This window comes from Pelmatolapia mariae, linkage group LG20 (genome assembly GCF_036321145.2).
Source record: "Pelmatolapia mariae isolate MD_Pm_ZW linkage group LG20, Pm_UMD_F_2, whole genome shotgun sequence".
Classification (NCBI taxonomy): domain Eukaryota; kingdom Metazoa; phylum Chordata; class Actinopteri; order Cichliformes; family Cichlidae; genus Pelmatolapia; species Pelmatolapia mariae.
This window is the reverse complement of record NC_086244.1, coordinates 28904701-28922477: the sequence shown is the minus strand read 5'-3', so window position 1 is coordinate 28922477 and position 17777 is coordinate 28904701. Positions and strand designations below refer to the sequence as shown.

Genomic DNA, 17777 nt, shown 5'->3' with positions numbered 1-17777 from the left:
AGAGAAAACCGAGTGGTGCGTTTTCAGGGTGATCTCACAAAGTCAAATCCCTTTAATGATGTTCTGTCCTGTCTTCCTCTATCAAAAGCACACAAACACTATAAAACATTGTTTCTGTGCTTTGGGTTTTTTGTTTTCTACAGAGAGGTACAGTACGACTAGACCCTAAAGGTAGGCTGCTCACCTACAACCAGCTCACGAACATCTTTCCAATGAAGCTCGCTGCCCTTCTCGTGGATGAGGGTCACTGTGATCCTCCGCTGGATCCCCTGCAGCAAACATAACAGGAGCTCAAGATCACAGTGAGCACAGCTAGAGCAACATTACGCTTTAAAAGAAGATATTCAACTCAGTCAATCTGTGTACAGAGGAAGCAGTTACCACTGTGTGAGTAATAAGAAAAGAACATGTGGATCAATCCTGTACCTGGTGCAGCAGGTAGGTACCATGGCATGGCAGGCCTCCACTGTGATCCACGATGGCTGGGATGTACCTGTGCATGGAGGGAGGAGGTGACACAACATTCCAACTTATAATATTCTTTGTGGAGATAATTTTTATGGTTTCTTTAAAGCTTGTGTGTAAATATAACACTCCAGGTGGATACTCACTCTCCAGTGGGCTCCAGCTCGCTGATCTCAAACCAGACCAGCAGGTCGTACTTGCTGACACACTGACCCAGGTTGGATTTGGTGATGGTGTTCAACTTGGTGGCTGGAACTGGCACACACAGACAGAAGCTCAATGTTATCAAGCGGGAATTTGTCTGAATTTCAGAGAAGATGAATAAAAGTCAGGAGTATTTACTACATGCTTTGGGTGACTAAATGGAGGATGGATAGGTGATGTGAAAACACTGCTGACCCTTTATACTGAGCCAGTAGCTCACACACTTCTATTAAATCTGTCTAAAGAGCCAGTAATCACAGAGGATAGATACTGGAAGCATACTGAAATGTTAGGAGGAAGTAAATCACAGATTACAACACCAGTGGCAGCACCCTGCTGTCTCACACATCGGGATTACGGTCCTGCTGAAATGGGCTAATCGCTAAAGCTCACAGCTGCATTCGTCTATGCTCAATATGATCGAAAGGAATGTTATTACACTTGAAAACTGCTGTATTTACTCCTTATATGGTGTGAATGATATGTCATTGACCCTGAAGGCGTCTCCTCAGGACAGTTTCTAAGCAACAGGAGGACATTGTGACCGAACTAACCGCACCTGCAGCAAGGTGCAGCACTCATAACAACAGCAGAGCTTTACCGTGCTACCGCCTGCAGCCACAGAGCACTATAAGAGCACAGCACTACTCTAATAACTACAGCACCAGCATCAAATGTCTGGCTCATTAGCTACAACAGAGTCCACTGTACCAACCATGATGCTTGGGGACAGTTAGCACAGGGTCACTGGCCACTGGGAGGAAGGGGAAGTGAGAGAGCTGGTCAGCCTCATCCTCCAGACTGGCCAGAGCAGAGGACGCCAGGGAGTTGGCGTGCTCGGACAGCGTGTCCAGCACTTTGCCGTTCACATAGCCGCTCACGAGGTAGCGGATCAACTCTATCTTACGGGTATGGTCTGGATGTGCGATATTGATGAACGGTGAGAGAGATTGAAGGGCAAAAGAAGAGGAAGGAGGACAGAGTTGGGTAAGAGGATTATATAAATTGTGAGGGAATGATTGAATAAGAGACAAAAAAAAAAAAAAAATCCAAAGGAGGCGAGAAATGACAAGGAAAAAAAAGTGGAAGGACACATAAGGCATGCTTATGTAAGAAAAAAATCAACATAAAATTATTGATGGCAAAGAACACATTGAAGTGACATGGAAACACTCACCTGGTTTGGACAGAGGCATGGGAATAGGATAGTATTTCCTGGATGGTGTTGGAGGACTGTTGACATAATAAAAATACCTTTTATTTACATATGCATATAAAATTAGCCAATGTGATTAGAATACAATCGTTTACACATTTCTAACAAAATCTGCTGCATTAAATATGAATTATCACTGCATGACTGGATCTGCTGTTTGACCCCCACCAACCTGATCACGTCCTGGCCATGGAGGTGCAGCGGGTGCTGCTGGTAGTGGCCGAACACTTCAAACACAACGGGCTTGCTCTTGATGTACTCAATAAAAGACTCTGTAACTTCGACAGAAATCTGCTCCAACAGATTAAAAAAAAAAGAAAAAGGGTTTGACAAACTGAGTTAGAATAAAATCGTTGAAGCACAGCTAGTGTGTGTAGGTGCAGATGTGTGTGTGCACTCACATTCTGGACGTGGTAAAAGCCCAGAGGAGCTCCTTTGCCAGTGTTTTTCAGAGGCTCGGTGGAAAAAGCCTCATCGTGACGGTGCAAGAAACTGAGGGAAGAAACATAAATGAGTGTCAGCGGGTTGCATTTCTTTTTACACGAGATAACGACAGACAGCTGAAAGTCACACTCCAGGATTTAGCTAGAATTCTGAATCCTCGCTCTGAGTATTATATTTAGAGATAAAGCTGAAACACTGAACTCAAATCAAACGACTTTTAAACCAAAACAGTTTGGTGTAAATTTACAGCAATAACACCATACTTTAGTTAAAAAGCTGATTTTACAGCACTGCATTTTCCACTTAACCAGTCTGCTTCAAACAAATATGAACTACTGTGCAAAAGTCTTCCCTTGTTTAGTTTTTTTTCCCCAATAAAATGGGAAACAGGTGCAGCAGTTTATTGAAACATGCAAACATAGATGGAAATTAGGTATATAAGAAACAGAGTTTGTACAATTCTAATGTTCTTTAAAGTCAGTATTTGGCATGACCACCTTTACTCTTCGACACAGCCTGAACTCTTAGGCAAGCATTCTTGTCATTTCTTTAAGTAGTTTTCCAGACTTCTTAAAGGACATTCAAAGCTCTTCGTTGGATGTTGCCTTTAGATGATCCCACACTGCGTCATTAAGGTTCTGGGCTCTGTTGAGGCCAATCCATGACTGATAATGCTCCTTTGTGTGTTTTTGCGGTGGATCGAAATCTGATGGTACTTTTTTGCATTCTTAATTTAATCAGTGTTGACAAGATCTCCCACACCACTGCCTCAAAGTGCTTAAACATATATTTTAAAGTTGGTGTTTTTCTCATGTACCTCAAGTACAATGACTGGACTGAAAATGAATGGAAAAAACTTTGAAAGACATTTACAAACCCTTTAGAAGTGTAAAGGAAACCCGACTCAACTACTGTATTCTCAGAATCGTGCACTCACTTGAATTGGCAGAAGATGTCAGCATACTCAGGCGGGATGCCGCTGGCCTGGAGCACAGTGACACGGAAGGTAAAGACGCTGCCCACCTCCAAGTGGCTTGCCAGATCATCACCATGACTTAGTTTGGTTTCTCCAATGTTACCCAGCTTGAGGTCTAAAGAAAGCCACAGTGAAAGGTTAGTAGGCTTGTTGGATGACTTGTTTAAAAAAAAAGACCCTTGACTGCACCTGTGACTCTGCAGTCTCCATTTGACTTCTAAACAAGCACACATTCACGCCTGTAATTTATAGAGAGGATTCTGCTGTTCACTCATCAAATAGTTTTCATACACGTTCCTTCACAGGACAAGAAAAACTGCCAAATTTCCATAACAAAACATTTTAAGTCCTCCTTTTTCATTAAACAGGACCATCTGCGCTTAACACTGGGGCTCATAGGTGGAAATTTACGAGTAAAGAGGTCAAAGTGTGGCAGCCTTACCCATGTCATTGATTCTGTTGAGCTCCTCTGAGGGTGTGATGACCTCTGAACTCTGACCCTGACCCTCTACGATGCGCAGCTCTTCCAGGGACAACCCGGAGCGGGTTATGACCTTGGAGGGGAAGTCGTTCTGATTGAAACAGAGGAAGACATTAGCATATAGCTGGAGGAGCGACACTGAATCTCCAAACCTAGCTGTAGTGTGAGGCATTGGCCATTTAAGGCTACCCATTTTATTTTACTTGAATACATAGGAAAAAAATAAAAAATAAGGAACAGCAATGACTTGATGTTTGAACCACAATATTACACACCATCACAGAAAAGGTGCTTCTCCAGGCTTACCTTTTTGAAGTATTCATCATCAAAGGAAATCTTGGCGGTTCCTGACTGCCTCACTCCTGACCCGTAGTCTGGAGCTTCCTCGTCAGCTACAAAGAGAAAAACCCTCCTCTAATCAGGATCTATCTCAGACACAGATGACTTAAACTGTCAACACGGATCAAAAGGAATACACTGAATCTAAGGAATCTTTTCTTTGCCACTGTATCAGTGACTTAAAAAAGGCTCTTCAATATGCTGCCATGCTGCTACTGAACATTAAAGCAGTTAAATTTACCATTTAAATAGCATAAAAATTGAAAACTTCATATGGCCCAAATACAGGGGCGCTCATATTTAATAAAGAGCAATAAGCGTGCTTTTATCTCCCCCAGTAGGCTCACTCACTAAAGAATCTCATTAATTACTCACCAGCTATAGCCTGGACCCCCACACGCAGGAAGCCACGCACCTCGCCCTTCTCTGTTACTACGGCAACACGGTGAACCAGAGGTACAGGGTACAGCAGGTTGCTCAGGTACACAAAAGCTCTGAGAGTAAAAAGGAGGAGAGAGATATGAAAACCTGAGCGCGTTGCAGTCTGGAAACAGCTGCGGCATTTTTCAGATACAGAAAACATCAACATCCGATTCACGGTGGCTTTCACTAAACTGCTGATATCTGTTGGATTTCAAAGCAGACTCGATATCGAAAAATCTGAGCAGTGTCACAGACGGTTTTCTGACGTCTCTACAAAACATATACAGACTGACAGCAATTCAAACACCCTGCGCACAATCGCTTTGAGTGTTTAGCACATATTAATAATTACAATAACATACTGCAAAATATTAGTGACATTTATGTGAGGAGAAGCAAAAAAAAAAATTAAGGACCAAAGAAAAAAAAAAAAAACAAGGGGGGAATATAAACTCAAAAATGCTCCGGGGCGCTGAAATCTGCAGCAGCTCAAACCATCTGTTTTATTTTTAAACTGCGTGACAGGGTGGTGACGGATCGCCGGGGCTGCGGCGGTAAAGCCTGTAACAGGGTGGTTTATTGTGCTGCGTTATGGCCGTGTTAGTCTCTTACCCACGCACTCACTGACAGTTTGTTTTGTGGGACTTGATTTGTTTTGCTGTTTTTTTTTTTTTACTGTCTGCTGTCCCAGTGCAGGGAGACTCGAGGCTAAGATGGAGGAAAGATATGAATCTGTAAATTCTCTGAAGTCACAGTGACGCAGGTTAGCCGAGCTTAGTTCAGCTCAGTCTGGCTGCACCGATCTGTCATCTTCTGCTTCTTCTGAGGGGGGAGAGTCGTTGTTTTTTTTTTCAAAGTAGCCATTATGTTTCCAGCACTGAGGCTGCGGCATGGGTGCAACGTGAGCTGCTGCAGCATTTCACAACAATGAATTAAAACAAATCCCAGTGAGCCTGATTGAGTGACAACTACCAACTACTGGTCAGTTAATATGAACTACAATCCATCACATGTACACTGTTAAAGCAGACAAGGTTATAAGAACATAATGATGTAATCACAATGTAATAAATAAAAGAAATAAAGAGGAAAAAAAAGATTTATAGGATTAAAAAAACAACAACATAAGATGACAAATAGCCAATCAGCTTTCACACAGCAAATACATGTATTTCAAACACAGATGGCAGTTAATGCAGTCAGCACTGTGATGGTGGCGGGGAATGAGACATCACGCGGGGAGGATGGATAAAGATGGTGGCTTTTTTTGTGGGACTCAGTCTAAATTAAAAGTGTGACTAATCATATTACATCCAAAAAGTGCCCAAATTATCTCAAACTGCTCTGAAAACATGATGTGACTCTTTCAGGAAGTCATTTGCGCACATGTGTTTACTCACATTTTAAGCTCCTGATCTTCCAGCTGTTTAATAATGTTGATGCATTTTGTCCCTTTACATCTATTCACTGCACTGCTGCTCGATGCAAAACTATCAACTATCCACAATCTATTCTGCATCGTCACAGGGCGTAATCCAGTACATCCTCAGTTTTTCCTATTTTCTTCACTGATTTCTCTTTGCTCTGTATCTGCATACATGTAAATAAAAATAAACCAAGCCAACATCAGCTCCAAACTCCTGCCCCAGTCTGTATGTGAACGCCACGGTCACCAACCTTCCCACCAGGATGAACCAGGGGGAGCGGTCGTAGAAGGGGTCCTGGCCGTCGCTGAAGATGTCCGAGCCCTCCTCGGTGCCGGCGTCTGAGCTTGTGTCGTCCACGAACGCCTCGTCGTCGATCAAGTCAGACATCTCGCTCTGGCGCTCGTCCGCCATCTCCGTGATCTCCGAGTCGGTGGTGGAGAAAGTAGGAGAGGGTGTGCGGTCAGCCAGGTGCTCATTGACGCAACCGTGGAAGATGGGGGAGCTGATGGGGGCGGTAGTTTGGGAAGAGTGGCGAGAACCAAGGATAGGTAAGAGTGGAGCAATAGAGTTAAAACACCACAGAGAGCACGGCATCGATGTGACACTTGAGAAACAAACATTTCCTTCCTCAAACAACATAAAACACATAGCTGGACACTAACCAGCAGGAAAGGCCTGTATTTAGATTTGCTCCGGTAGGTAATGTAAACAATTATCAGCTACACAGAATAATGTGAAGTGTTAATGCAAATAAATTTGTAGGATTCAATTCATAGGCAGCAGGTATTAAGCCAACAGTGTGACAGCGGTTTACAGAAACATGACCATTTTAAACCGAAATGAAACGTCACTTTAAAGGATTAACATACAAATCGTCTCACATAGGCTGAATGAAAAGAGGATAGAATACAAAAATGCCTCAAATTTCCACATTATCCAAATCCACAATGCTGTTAACAAGTGTTTGTAAGACTTACAGGCGGATATCAACATGGGAGTGACATGTGAGAACAGACACAGCAAAATGATACACAGAAAAAAAAAATCAAACTACAAAAAACAACAGAGGATTAAAATGTGACATCAAATAAAATAATAAATACAAAAAGGAAAGTTGATATGTGACATGAAATCATATGGGAAAATAAAATCAACAACAAAAAAATAAAATGAAGGACTTCCGCGAGGAGCAAAACACCAACAGACATAAATAATAAAACATGAGGCCCAAATGTGTGAATACGCTGGTGCACGTAACTTCAGTGGCAGAGGATGAAAGTGAGAAGTGGAACACGAGTAAATGTGATGCACTGTATGCTTCTGTTGGCTTGTTCTGCGTTACATACCTCCCCACAAGTTTGAACCAGTGGAAACGGTCATAGAAGGGGTCGTTTCCTGTCAGAGTGCCCTCGCAATCCTCCTGGTGCGTGGAGGCCATTTCTCCAGCGCGGTCGTACATCGCTCTCATCTGGTCCAGCCTCTGCCTGCAAATGACAAGCGAGTCATTTTAATGGAAGAGCGATGAGAAAGATAGAGCTCCTAAAAGTCAGAAGGCAGAGACTGCTGGGTGTACAGACACTGATATCATAGCTCTGTCTGTCTTTCTTGCATTCCTGGTACAGGAAATATGAGAAGAAGCACACTAAAAAATAAATAAATTTGCACACAAGCAGATAGATGATTTAAAAACAAAAAACGGGAAAAAAAGTTTAAAATACTTAAAAATATCTTTTGGTAAATTATTTCTTATACGTGTTAGTTACTCTAAAATTACAGTTAAAATCTGAAGGGCTTTTATTATTATTATTATTATTATTATAATTATTGAGAATGGTCTTTCAGTGATAGACGAAGCACTATGTTACCAGTTTATTAGGTACACCTGTTCAACAGCATTTTAAGTATAACCAATTTAAAAAAAAACACAACAAAAAAACAACAACAACAAAAAACCCAAGTACGTGTCAAACATGTCTCAAGTGGAGCTTCAGGATTTAAATTTATGTATTGTAAATAAATTCAGGACTAGTTTAAGAAGGAAAAGTGGAAGCATTACTTGAGTTTTTCAAGGGACCAGTAGTGCGTGGCTCCATTCTTCAGGTCTTGAACCTCTACAGCGACCACGGTGCGAGGGAAAGGCCTCGGGTCACGATCTTTCTCTGGCTCTGGGGGAAGGAGCTCAGGGGGCAGTGGCGAGTATGGTGTGTCTGTCAGCAAGACAAACTGGAACTGGACCTGATGAATGATGGGAAAGGATGAATAAAAGGGACGGTTTATATCTTCAGGTAAGTAAATGTTCGAAGGTTGGTTGATATTGTGAAGCTGAAAGATCAGATGAACACCCCTACACTCCCTTCCTCTTCATTGCCATTTGATCTCAGCATCTTCTGGACACAAAATGCTTATCGAATGCTTAATAACATTCGATATAAATCACACACAGATAGAAACCTAAGATAAAATCCTGTCAGCCTATGATGAAAATGGCCTGGAAATGTGACAGGTGACCCATTACTGGTATTAATCACAGAGGGCCTAGAAGTGGACAAGCATATAAATCACACTTTTATCCCTGATGAGGGAGGTAAACCAGGCAAACCAGTTCTGCTTTGTAATATTTCTTTCTTTCTGAGACGGTGAATCAGCGGTTGCCCCTGTAACATTTGAAAACACGGCCCTGTGTATTATCTCAAAACACACAGTCTAGACCGTATGTATTTGGACAGTTAAACATCTTCAGGCGATGTGCTTCAGCACATTCAATTTGATGTCAATATAAAATTCACACTACATTAAAGTGCAGGGTCTCAGTTTTATTTAAAGGAGTTTTCACAGGGACATAAAAAATAAATATCTGTGTGACCTTTAATAAATAATGCCTTAAAGTTATGAGTAGTAATGGAATGGCACTGATATACAGCTTTGTTATCTTAGTAGCCATTTAAAGTGCTTTAAAGTAAAAGCCACACCTCTAACCTTGAGGCCGATGTCACTGAGATTCAAACTTGGCTGAGACTTTTAGCAGATACGCCAACGTTATCAATTTGAAACTGCTACTGCATCATTCTCGATCTGTCGCATGCACAAACTTGGGTGTCCAGGTGAGATCAAAAACAGGAACCTTCTTACAGTGTGGCGACACCTTTAACAAGGAGAGTGACGCCATTTTTTTTTTTTTTTGCTAGTTCTTTAAAATGTATCAATCACATTCAAAGCACACCAAAATGGTCTACTGCTAGCTGCAAGAACTTGCAGTATCTAAAAAAACTGAAGGCCTGCATCACTTTTAATTTTGTGTTAGCATGCTGCGCGCTAATGTGGCCACAATTAGCACTAACCAAACACAACAGACCTGTGTGGGAAATGCAATGCTAAGCCAACAAACAAGGACTGATCTGGGATTCTTTTTCACCTTGTGTGCTACACTGTAACCTAAACACCCTGAAGAATAAAACAGAATAGAATAGAATAGAATAGCCCTTTATTGTCATTGTCATTGTACATGTACAACGAAACTGTAGAGGGAAGGGGATGCATAAGAAAAGTCTATGGTCACAATACAAGTAATTTCTGAAATGTCAACACCACTGCATGAAAACATTTTGTACTGAACAAGTCTATCCTCTTTGTGGGCTTTATTGCCAGCCGACAGCTCTTAGAAGGCTGTTCCCATCTTGATGAAGCTGTATTATATAAACGGGGCTTCTTGAGAGGAGGGCTTTAAATAAATAAGGAGCTAAAATGGAACTTTTCTTTTTACAGAGCTGAAAAAGAGGCGGGGAAGCAGTGTATAGTGTAAGGATGATAATATTTAATTTTAACATTAAGTTATCTAAGCACACTCTAGCAAACCCCTAAAATAATGCTAGGAACCTGTAAGTCATTATTATATGAATAATGTTTTATGCAGCAACCTTTAAGTCTAACATCCTCTGACCCATCAACATCATCAGGCGCTTCCCTTGTGATGCTCTCACAGGCCTGAGGGCGTGTCATGTGGGTTTGTGTTTAGGTGTCAGTGAAATACGTAGAAAACGACAGATTATTGCTATGAGGGTGATTCACTTCAAGGTAAATAAAGAGAAATACCAATTCACTTACTTTCTTCTTCAGTTCCACACTGATGGCATTAGCCTCTTTTAGGTAGACGGCATTTCCCCACAGCTGATCTCGAAGGGAGGTGAACTGATGGTACCTCCACTTCCTGAAGGCCCACTGAGCCAGCTCAAACTCATGCTGAGTCCACGGCACTGTGCGGATACAAAAGACAGAGGGGGCGTTATCAAGATAAATACAGCAATTATTAAACCTCACAAATCAAATAATCATAAAACCCAAAAGGACCATAGCTTTGATTTAGCCCAGCCACAGATCTATCCTACTTAGCATTAATGCTTGAAATTCAAGAGGATCTCTCAGTTATAGCATTTTGTCAACTTTACCTTAGTTAAAGGTAACATTACTTGTAGGCACTGACTGCAGTATCAACAGTTTCTTTTTGAGGCCCTCAAACACAAGAATTAATGAAACAAGTTCCAGAAAAGCATGAAATTTACAAACGTATGCGTCGAAAACCAAAACTAAGAGGTTTCTTGTATGAAACTACAATCTCTGAGCATAAAGGTTTGGTTCTGTCACAATAAATAAAATCCCTTTAAACATGACAGAGTCTGTATTCACATTAGGTTTCATTTTGACTAATGTGCCACCTAGATGGATGAGATTAAGACTAAATTAATTAATGACCCATCGCTGGTTATTACCAGTCTTTCATCCAGACTTAAAATGATGGAAACCAGCACAGAGGCATGCTCTGAAACCTGAAACAGTGATTTAATGACAATCTGTCATCACTGGGCTGAATAAGTATGGTCCTTTAGACTTCAAAATGATGAGCATTTCTGACCTGGTCTCCCTTGAAAAAAAAAAAAAATCTCAATGGATTTTTTGGTTAAACAGAGGTTTAGTAAAAGTAATATATAAATTTATGTAAAACAACATATACCATTAGTAGTATGTTTTATTGTGCATGGACTAGAGGATGTACTAGTTTTGAGCTAGTTTTCTGTTAATACCTTCAATGGGTAATTAATGTGGCACTATTAAAATACTTGAATCTGAATGAAAGTGATATTATGGATATGTAAATACTATACGCACATCCAAGGAGTTTAGGCTCTGGACACAAAGTGTGGAAGAAAACAGACACAGTTCATTTATATATAAAAATAAACACACACGCACTCACCCACACATATATATCTATATATACATATATTTTAGCATTACATGTAGTGTGTACAGGAAAAAACAACAACAACAAAAAAAACCAATCATCTTCACGTCTGAAAATGCATACTACACACCTTCCTCTTCCTCCTCCTCCTCCAACTCTTCTTCATCGGGTGTCTCAGCTACCAGTGAGCGAGTCTCCACCTGTTTCTGAAGTTCCTGCAATTTGCTCTCGTAAACCTGGACACCAACACAGGGAAGAGGAGAGAGAACGTGGAAAACTGTCCATCAGCCGCAACAACAGGTGAGCTGAGCCTTCAGAACTGCAGCTTCTCTTTCCAACCTCAAATGAACACGCAGTGGCTCACGCCAACCCAACGAGGGTTTTATTTGTGAAAAACGAGCACTGAAGACTGTGATTATGAAGCCAAATGATGCGTGCTTCTGGATGTGTAATAGCATTAAACTGGTTTATAGTTATTACATTGGGAAGCCCTACCCTTATATTATGAATTTCTAGATAAATATGTTGCACATAAGCAATTCATGCATCATTAAAAAGGGGGGAAAAAGATATTTCTACTGTCCATGAAACTAAGATATTATTAAATCCAGGACTAAAGAGGTTCAATAAAGTTCTAATTATGTGGATCGCTCAGCTCTTCACCAGTACAACAAAGGAGAAACCATCTCCTTGTGTAAGAGCATAAACTGTGGAATATTTTCTATATTGATCAATGAGGGAAAAAAAAGCAACTGAGAGCAGTGGTATGAGTGGAAGCAGAGAGGTGCTGGTAGAAGCTGAGTCAACTGTAATCCAATGAGGGGCGCCATCATCATCATCATCAGGACAGGCTGTGTTCCCAATGACCTCATCCTGTTTGTTCACAGTCTTCTGAGAAGACAATGCAGCCTTTTCATTTGTCTTTGCCCTCCTCCTCTCTGCTGAACTCCTACCAGCAAGCTGACGTCTCCTCATTTAAGGAGCCCGTGGAAATCCAGCATGAAAGTTTCACCGATCAACTCGAAGCTACAGAGTTTATTAGAAGGACACTTTAAGCACCTTTAACCTGACTGGTAAAACAAATACCAGCAATATGTAACAAACAACTGCACATGGATCATGTAATTTTATTTCATTTCATTCATACCTTGACAATAAAACACATAGTTGTGGTATATCCTTTATGAAAACCAGTGAACAATACTGTTCAATGTTAATGTGCTCTATCAAGGAGCAACACAACTCGGTACACAGCCACAATGAGGCACTTTATGTGGTTGTAGGTTCAAAAAACACAAGATGTACGACACTCAGACACAGAGACCTAGCATACTTATAAATGCAGATTTCAGAGCTGTACACACGGTGGTTCATTTGATGCTGTACACTGTCCAGCTTACCCGGTCACCATCTGCACCACAGCTTATGTTAAACAACTTTCTTTTAATAGATTCATCAGGGCTGAGGAAATGTAAGCTACTCCATGCAAAGATAGTCAAACATATGAGGGGAAGGCTGGCTGAATATGTCATGTCATTTGGTTTTTTTGTTACAGCATAGTAAGGCAGAATATATACCGTCAAAACTTAAGAGCATAAAAAAGAAAATAAATTCAAATCCCAGGCTTAACAATATGATAGTCCTCAAAGGTCTCTCCCGTCCTGCTGCGAGTGTCGCTGTTTGTCTGAAATAATTTGAAGGCCATCTGATATCTAATGTTAATAATTAATGGGGGTTCTTTTAAAGCTAAAAATGCAGCAGACAACAGGCCGATTAAAAAGGTAGGCAAATACGCACACGCTAAAGCACAGAGGCAAAAACACTGATACAGACTACTGTTATTAACATGGGCAACAGATTTCACAGACCATCACACCCATGTCTGTCTTGGTTGTGTGAATATGCAGCTAAAAACAAGGCAGTCCTTAAAAAAAACAAAAATCTCATTTGATATGGACATTTCTCCTGAATACCATTATGCAAACATTTCAAGTCTTTGTCCTGCTTCCAACATTTTTTAGGGCGAGTCTTTGGGAACCTTGACAACACTCTGTAGGGCATCCATCTGAAACACAGTGAACTCTGTGCTTACTCAATGAGCCACAAACCTAAGATGTAATTTTAACCAGACTGAGTGGTTCATACAGGAAGAAAAGGGGAAACTATTCAGTGAAACTTTGAAATGGATACAATTTGCATTCACGTACAATCGAGGGTGCTCTCTGTGCTTTTCAGCGTAGTGGTTCTTGCATTTCGGCGCGTCTTTAGTGAGCTCCAAAACTCATGGACATGTTTTAAAACCTTTTTTTGGACTTGGTCTGCTTTTAAAACATATTTTTTAAAGAACTTAGTATCTTTAAAAATTAGTGCAGTCAATAACAAATTATGCAGCTTATCTGTGAAGTGAGGAAGTGCAAAACACTGTCATATAAGTAGTTGGTAGCTACATATTGGAAGTTTTTTTTGTTTTTGGTTAAACTGTAAAGTAAAAAGAAAGACAGGAAAAAGTTTGTAATCAAGCAAGTAAGATGATTACTAAAAATGTATAAGTCAGTATGTTATTAATAAAAAAGTTAGTTTTGGTTAGGTAAGTTATGAAGCTTCCTTTACAAAAATTAATCTGCAAACCTGTCCGTAGGCACTGAATTAAAAGGAAGGCAAAGAAAATACTGAATTGCAAAGGCAGAGCAGGATTAATAGAGTTAGAGCATCTAAAAGGCACTTTAAAAAAAACAAAACACTTTCTTTATATGTCAGTCTGTTTAAAAGGCACACGATTGACTGGTGCTTCAAGTTATTCCTCACGTGGTCTTTTGATTCCAGATCTAGGCCAATGATGCGTTATAACAAAATGCTTTATGAGGTAAACATGATCGTGCTAAAGACAACTGATTCTCCCATCCTACCATGCAGCTCAACAGTACGTAGATAAAACACTGGGTGTGTTCTGTTCCTAAAGTGGGCACCAACAAAAAGATCAATGCGTATTGGACACGTCACTATGTTCATGTCACAGTGGTTATTTAAAAAAACAAAACACAACACTCTACTTTCATCAATACTAAAATGGCAATAATGTAAACTCAGAAATTTGACCGTGAAAGCAATTTGGCAAATCAAAGTGTGATTCATCAACTTGTCACACATGCTGATAAATGAAGAGTAGGCGTGGCATGTTAAAAAAAATCATCTGTTGGCTTTGAATCCTTATGACAGCTCTCCCAGTGACAGTGATGACAATGCACACGATGCAGAAAACAAATGATAAAAATGTCATATGATGATACTGATGGTGATAAAATGTCTCTTTTTTATATATATTTATATATAATACATACAATACTTGGATCAACCAGTAACACCGATCTAGTGCAATAGTCACAGTCACTTTTGTCAGAGCTGTTGTGATCTGTAATGTGTTTGCCTACTAAAAGTCTGTCAATCTAGTTCCTCACTCCTCAAGTCCCACTCAGACCGTCGTCTCTCTGCTGGCTTTTAGGTTAGGAGCAGACATTTGCCTGCGCATTCGTGGAGGTGGCTGAAAGTTGACTGGATGGTTAGGATGGTCAGTGTGATGGTAATGCTGGTAACCATTGAAGCCGCCATCGGCATACATCGCGCCGTTATAGTGGCATGGCTGTTGGTGGTGGTGAGGTTGGGGATGCACTGGCTGGTTCTGATAGTGGCGGGGCTGGTAGAAAGCCTGCGTATGCCTCCTGTTGTTTTCAGACTGCTGCAGTGACTCCATGGAGCCCGAGGGACGCTGACGGTGATTAAAGGAGTTGCTGCGGCCTCGTTCGTGCGGCTGCTGGTGTTGGTTGTTCCTATAGTTATGCCTGTGACCCTGGTTTAAACCTTGGTCAGAGTCCTTGCTTCTGCGCTGAACTGATGGGCTTTGCAGCGGTGGAGAGACTTGGATAACTGAAGCAGCCATCTTATCCATCTTATCTCTACACTGTACACCTTCTCCAGCTAGGCTTTCTGCCTCCTCTTCCTGTACAGCTTCTTTGGGCACCTTTAACTCTATAACCTGCTCATCTGTAATTATGATATGAGTACCCGGGCTCCACGAGTTACGGTGCTTTGGATTACTTTTGAAGGGGAAGCGTAATTTACGGTCTTCTGGTGGTATAAAGCGATGAGGCCCAGGATGCCGGCGGAGCTGCTTGGAGATCTCTTGTTGCTGTAGATTCTTGAGGCGCAGCTGCTCTTGACGCATCCAGCGCATGTGGCCTCGCTTTAGTGTTGAATCATCTGCCGTACTTTGGCCTGTTAGTGAATCTGCATCTTCTTCATCAGGCTTTTCAGGCACAGATAGTTTTCCTTCCTGAGGGCTTGGAGTTCTTGCTTCACAAGTAGAGGGACCTACACTGGGAGGCTTTTCTTGGCCCTCTGGGGTTATGAGTGGTAGGACCTTTTCCATTTTAACCATCTTATTCCTGAGGGCGCGGATCTCCTCATCCTTCATGTTATTCTGTTTCTTCACCTCCTGCAGGATGTCCTCGAGTTTATCAATGTGCACTTTTAGTTCGTCCATAACAACTCCTCCGGGTCGAGACCCATTGGTCATGACATCCTCAATGCGCTCGTCACCAACCCCTACAGTGTCCCAAACATCCCGAGCCACCGCCCTCCACGAGTCCCGCTCGTTGGGGTCCTTCTTGCCATAGCTAGCGCAAAGCTCCTTCATCTTTACAATAGCCAAAGCCTCGATTTCCTGCCGTGTGTGACGGAAGTCATTGAGCGCCACTTCGTAGCAGATTTCTTTGACTGCCTGGATCTTCAGGTCAGAGATGGTGACCCACTTAGAGTCCTTGGTGATGCGGCGCCTCTGAGGGATCTGGTACATTTTCACTGGCTCTCTTCTTTTCCCACTGCTGGGTAATCCACACTTTTTCACTATGGTTTGGAGCTTGCTGGGAGGTAGCTTTTCCCTCAGGGAAGTGATCAGTCTCCAGCTCTCTTCGCAAGACCTCTTATCTGAGTCATCCCCACTATCAGAGTCTCCATCCTTGAGAAAACAACACAGGACACAAACCAGATGGGTCCCCCCCCAAAAAAGGAGAAATTACAATGGGAAATCAGGGAGAGGATGAAAAGATGGCTTTAAAAAAAAAAGAAAAAAAGGAAAAAAAAAAAAAAAGAATGAACATATAAATATGCAACAAGGGAACACCAACCAAGACTCAAAGTTATATCAGAAGATTACGTTCTGTCTTAAGCGTAGACAGCATTTCCAAATTCTGGATTTTTAACCAAAGGTGACAATTACACTAATATTAGAAAACATTTTGCATACATCATTATTATACAAGATGTATGGCAACATGCAAGATTATTTTTAAAGTTATGCTGAAAATAAAGCTATAGAAATGGGAAAAATTAATTCACAAGAAACAGTGGCTTCCATTGACTTTCTTGTCAGTTTTCCCTTTCTAACTTCTCGACTGAAACGGCGCTATGGATATAAATTCATGTTCAACACAACACTCACTAAAAACTTTTTATATGTCTGAAATGGATGTATCCTTTTTGGACCTTATTGTTCCCAGTGTTGCATATTGATATTAAAGGTAAAGCATGTCTATCATGATTAGAAAGAAAATATCAATAGATGATAGTTGCTGATTGGAGCACATCTGTACTGTTTTGTGATATTCCTCTTCTTAGTGGAAAATTTTGTGAGCTGGATCCCAAACATGCTACAGCAGCATGCATGTAGATGAATTCTGGAGCTTTCCCCTTTAGTCCAGAAGGTTTGAGTGGCTTTAGTATTAGTGGTAAGTTAGCAGACAGAGTGTTCTTGCAGTTGATCAGAAAGCCAGTAGAGAGAGGAGATGCAGAAGTGCGGATAAGTGTTAATCCACTACAAGAAAGTTGTTAGTTGGAGGAAAAAAAAAAATGCAGTTTCTCATTTTTCGGAGACAGCATACATTACAGATCACAACCAGTAGAGATCATTTCGATTGTGTGTATGAGACTGTACGTATCTTTGGGAAGAATTGGACAAGTTATGTCCCTGGGAGTGTGAACCCTCTGTGTGTAATTCTGCACATATAAAAGCACCAGGATGTGAACAAGGCCCCGTGATTCACTGAGTTAACTGTGAGCAGTGGTAACTGTTGTTCAGTCGTGCCCTCACAGATGCCAAAGAAGTCAATGAGAAACCACATTGTCACTATCTGTCAAAAACTACAGCAGAAATTGTTGTTATCACAATGCATTGTACATATCAGCAACTGCATTGAAGAGATGAAACTCAGGACAAAATAGAGTAAGAAAACTAGAGTAGAAATCTAATCCAAGCAAATCAACAGCCACTTCAGAGTTGACCAGCTCCGGCAAACACTGCAACTTAGTCCACAACCAGTACTGAATGAGTTAAGAAAACATGCTATTAAAATGAACCATGCAAAAGCAGCGTCACTTTTTCACATGTTTTTCGATGCTGATAAATGCTGAATCGGTTTTAAAGGAAATTTGATCCTCATATCAAATCAATTTTAGCTGCAAGTTGCTGTTTTGCAAGATTCAGATCCACTATAGAAGACACAAGAAAGGGGAAA

General features: G+C 41.1%; 1 protein-coding gene across 24 annotated transcripts in view; it reads right to left on the bottom strand.

Annotated features, from left to right (window-relative positions):
- The window catches only part of kif1b (kinesin family member 1B), a 61233-nt gene that overhangs the window by 8737 nt on the left and 34719 nt on the right, over positions 1-17777 (bottom strand). For 9 of the 24 annotated variants that reach the window (XM_063465372.1, XM_063465376.1, XM_063465379.1 and 6 more), the window contains 16 exons: positions 11342-11447; positions 10077-10225; positions 8032-8210; positions 7322-7459; positions 6226-6477; positions 4501-4619; positions 4093-4178; positions 3748-3877; positions 3267-3420; positions 2287-2377; positions 2058-2176; positions 1847-1902; positions 1385-1585; positions 612-720; positions 427-493; positions 185-269 (listed from right to left, as the gene is read on the bottom strand). In XM_063465372.1, coding sequence (XP_063321442.1) covers positions 185-269; positions 427-493; positions 612-720; positions 1385-1585; positions 1847-1902; positions 2058-2176; positions 2287-2377; positions 3267-3420; positions 3748-3877; positions 4093-4178; positions 4501-4619; positions 6226-6477; positions 7322-7459; positions 8032-8210; positions 10077-10225; positions 11342-11447 — 2041 coding nt within the window. Of the gene's footprint in view, positions 1-184; positions 270-426; positions 494-611; positions 721-1384; positions 1586-1846; positions 1903-2057; positions 2177-2286; positions 2378-3266; positions 3421-3747; positions 3878-4092; positions 4179-4500; positions 4620-6225; positions 6478-7321; positions 7460-8031; positions 8211-10076; positions 10226-11341; positions 11448-12328; positions 16223-17777 lie in introns of those variants that run through there. The other 15 variants (XM_063465382.1, XM_063465383.1, XM_063465393.1 and 12 more) reach the window with 4 other exon arrangements.